The sequence below is a fragment of the Ciona intestinalis genome, unplaced genomic scaffold (genome assembly GCF_000224145.3).
Source record: "Ciona intestinalis unplaced genomic scaffold, KH HT000783.1, whole genome shotgun sequence".
NCBI lineage: Eukaryota > Metazoa > Chordata > Ascidiacea > Phlebobranchia > Cionidae > Ciona > Ciona intestinalis.
Window position 1 is genome coordinate 1 of NW_004191104.1, and position 4,189 is coordinate 4,189.

General features: G+C 36.1%; 1 protein-coding gene across 1 annotated transcript; it reads left to right on the plus strand.

The window, feature by feature from the left end:
- Positions 1 to 576: 576 nt before the first annotated feature.
- On the plus strand, positions 577 to 3,358 carry LOC108950749 (NACHT, LRR and PYD domains-containing protein 3-like). Its single transcript, XM_018816775.2, has 2 exons — positions 577 to 1,410; positions 1,875 to 3,358. The coding sequence occupies exon 2, from the start codon at positions 2,054 to 2,056 to the stop codon at positions 3,248 to 3,250; it is 1,197 nt and encodes a 398-aa protein (XP_018672320.2). The 5' UTR covers positions 577 to 1,410; positions 1,875 to 2,053; the 3' UTR covers positions 3,251 to 3,358.
- The last annotated feature ends 831 nt before the right edge of the window (positions 3,359 to 4,189 follow it).

A 4,189-nucleotide genomic window follows, 5' to 3' on the forward strand; every position in this document is an offset into this window, starting at 1 on the left:
ACAGATACTAGTGTATCTAGCTGCAGTTTTGCATGTAAATTGCTTTGATTTTACTTTTTGGCTTACAAACTTAACACGTATACCCGGCAACGAAACTCAGGGTATCTTTGTAAAATTTGCCTAATATCGAAGTGACATTGAGGAAAACAATACTGAGTTACTATTTTTGATCCTGTGCTTGAATTAATAAGCTACCTTTTCCGCGTTCTTGGTCTTTATGAAATCGGAAAACGCGAACACCTTATCTGCTAGTACTTAAGCAGTTTGGAGCTGCATGTCCACTCATGTTGGATTATAAATGTAGTATATACTGGTTCTGCAGATTCGTAGGTATGATCATATACTATTATGTAAACTAAGCTGATTGCTGCTAGTATTAATCGCCAATGTAAAGTACCCTGTTAAACCACACTGTACGCTGAAAAACAGTCAAAATATTAATTTACTTCGCATTAATTCTTAGATTTAATATTATATAATAAGATTTATATTAGAAATTATATTTTAAATGTTAAAACAACCGCTATACATGTTTTCTAGCTTTGTATCGCTTACAAGAACCAAATAAACATACGCCAACCATGCATTTGTATAGGCGATTCACGGTCTGTGGGCTCCGTAATGGCGGACACAAGCGCCGTTTCCTGGCGTGACGTTGACCCTGGCGCTTCGTATAATAAACTAATTGTCTACAATCACGAATTATCAAATTTCTTGTGTAAGCTGCTTGTCGGTGTTAAAATACCCAATAAAATATTAAATTAATTAATGAAGTTTGTAAATTTTGTCGCATTTCCTTGGTCGATTTAGCGTTCCTGTAGTCTGACTCGGGAGACGATTGATCCTTTCGTCAGCATGTAGATACGATAATATAAATAACAATTACAACAATTTGCGCAATCATTCACATATATTAAAAGCAGACGTATGTCACGTATTGTAGTTGGATTTAAATTAAGTACAAACGATCGTTACTTTGACGCGCGCCGTTATTCGTTTAGAGCTACGTAAACAAAAATAGGTATAAAATTTAATTTCTGAAGGGGATGTTCAAACACCAATCCGCCCCTCTTGATCGCCACCGATGTGACATATTATGACGTCAGAATGATTAATTTTTTTGCGACAATTTGGACGTCGAAAATTGCGCTCGGCGACACCTGACAACGAATCGCAGCACTGGCTGTGCCACTTGATATAAACATCACTGTACCAGAAAACCAGTTTATATACTTGTGTATGTTTCATTGTAAATATAAAATCAATGCTTATTGTTTCAACAGCAAATAATTCACAACAATATTACCAATTCCACCATTACAAACTCTGCAATAGGAAGTAATGATATATCAATCAACACAAATCAACAGCAAAACTTGGGAATAAGCACTCAACAGTTGGACAAGCTAGGTATGTTACGAGACTTACTACTACTAAGTATACTTAAGACTTGAGACATAGTGGGAGAACTTACACAGGACATTCTAACATTTACATTATTATTTATTATTTTCAGGAATACATTAAAAGCAAAACCTCAATTAGTGATTATGAAATTTAAATTAAAACAGAAAAATATTCAATTTATTGGAATGAGAACTAAATATGAACCTGCGTTGGTATTTTTAGCCATAATTTGAAACATAAATTATGACAAAAATCCTGATATAATGTATCTAATAGAAATTGTAAAATTGCATCCACATATTTAAACTTCACATGAGTGTTTATACAAGTTTCATATTTTACCCTCGGTTACTGTAAGGTGGTTTAATAAAGGTTCACTCTATTTTATCCTGCAATCAAATTTATGGTTTAGCTTGCTTAATATTATTTCTATGTTGCACCTTACTGATTTCCATGTTATTTTGCAGTTGAAAAATTTAAAGTGAATTCCAAGAAAAGAGCAAATAAAGTTCGTGGAGAAACCCTTTTGCCACCAGGAGTTCCAGGTCGTATCACCAAGGCTGTTCCACTTCTAATAACCAAGGTCCGTCAAATATTAGATGATGAATGGAAGCTACATAGAAACCAACGTGAGGACTTGCAACGTATGTACACACCAAAGGGTTCTATACGGATCGAGGCACTGTTTGATGTTGCAAAACAAGTGGCAAAACAAGAGGCAAAGAAGTGCACTACACCTGAAGCAAAGTCTGATTATGTAGTAAGATATGGTAACATTGTTTGTGTAGTTGGACTACCTGGGGTTGGTAAGAGCACTCTTTTAAAGATGATGATCTACTGTATTTTTGAGGATAAATCAGTGAAACCAGATACACAGTTTTTGTTCCACGTCTCACTGAAGGATTTTAACCCAGATGAGAAAGTTACTCTGTTAGAATGTCTTCTACCTGACGTGGGTGAGTGGAATTTTTCTGCTGAAGAAAACAAAGCTTTGGTTCATTTCCTGTACAGCAACCCAAATGTTGTTATTTTGATTGATGGATGGGATGAACTGTATACAAAACAAGCCAGCAAAAGACTCCATGCATGTCAACTGGATAGCAAGCAAATGCCGGAGGTCTTTGTCAAGAACTTGTTGATGGGTAAGCTTCTACCCAATGCTGTGAAATTTATCACATCAAGACCAGGTCAGTTTTACGAGCTTCACCAAGATTATCGAAATGGTTTGGTTTCTGAGGTGCATGGTATGGATAAACCTGCAAAGAAGGATCTTACTAAACAGATTTGTGGTGAAGCCAATCTTGAAACTGTAGAGAAATTATTGGCAGAGCGTCCAAACTTGGATGCTTTGTGTTCAATTCCAGTCCATTGCATTCAGATTGTAGCTTGTCTCCATTCAAGCATGCCATCGGGTAGTGAGATCAACTCAATGACTGATGTGTTCATTCATACTCTTACCAACTACAAAGCTTCAGATCATGTAAGAACAAACATGTCAGAACGAGAAATTGGACAAGAACTGGTTAAACTTGCTCACCTTGCATACAAAGGACTTGCTAAAAGAAAATTAGTATTTCAGTTGAGTGACTTTGATGAAGTGAGAATCAACGAACAAACTGTTGATATATTTCTGCACACCTATGTTGAAAAGTCCCATAGTTTAAAAATGAGGATCTTGGAAGGAACGAAACGAAGTTACTTCACCCATCTCACCTGGCACGAATTTTTCACAGCAGTCCATCTAATGTTATTCATGTCACAAGAAGATTTTCAGCAGTTGTATGGGCACTTTCAAAGATCCACATTGGGTTATGGTTACCAGATTTATGTTTGGTATTTGTAACTCCACTTCATATGAAGATCTAAAAGTGATTTTCCCAGCTTCGATGATTAAAGATTACAAGGAGAAGAAGAATATTCTCAAGTCTTTAATTTCACTTGAAGTTAAAAATGTGATCAGATTGTCAGGTTGGGTGCATGAAGCCAATGATGCAGAAATATCACAATGGTTTCAAGAGTGCATGCCACAGCTTATAGAGATGTATGCTCCTAGTTATCCGACAGAAGCCTCTGATGTTGTGTTCGCATTTAACACCTTCACAACTCCTCACAACCTTAACCTCAATATGAAAGGTTTGGATGAAGCTTCAGCTGAAACTTTGCTTCGAGGATTTCATGGAAGTCAAGTAAAGGTAAAAACATTTTTCTATACAAGAAAGCAAAACTCTAATGAATGAGCATGTATTATAATTAGCATAATTTTAATTTAACTAACCCTTTTACTACCACGGTCGACTAAGGGCGATTAAAACACACCCTGGGCAACCAATAAAGGTTGTCATTTGTGACTGTGCAGGTAGCAGTAGGTAAAGTGATAGAGATATATTACCTAATAAGAAATGTCAAAATTACCCTTTTGGGGATGATTATTCATTCAATTACCAACAGGTGAGGAATAAGTACAAACCAGTGCCAGATACCGATATTCGACACTATAACAAACATATGAAATGAACATTATTAATCAAAATTAATACGTGTATTTAAAATATTGCTATAATGGTAAAAAAATGGTTGTTCTGCATGTTCTCAGTTGGTATAACCTCATATGTATTGTTTTTGTACAAAACTGGCGCACACAAAGGTCAAACTACGCTCGTAAAGGTCAAACTACGGCGTACATAAAGGTCAAACTACGACGTACACAAAGGTCAAACTACGACGCACAAAAAGGTCAAACTACGACGCACACAAAGGTCAAACTACGCTCGTAAAGGTCAAA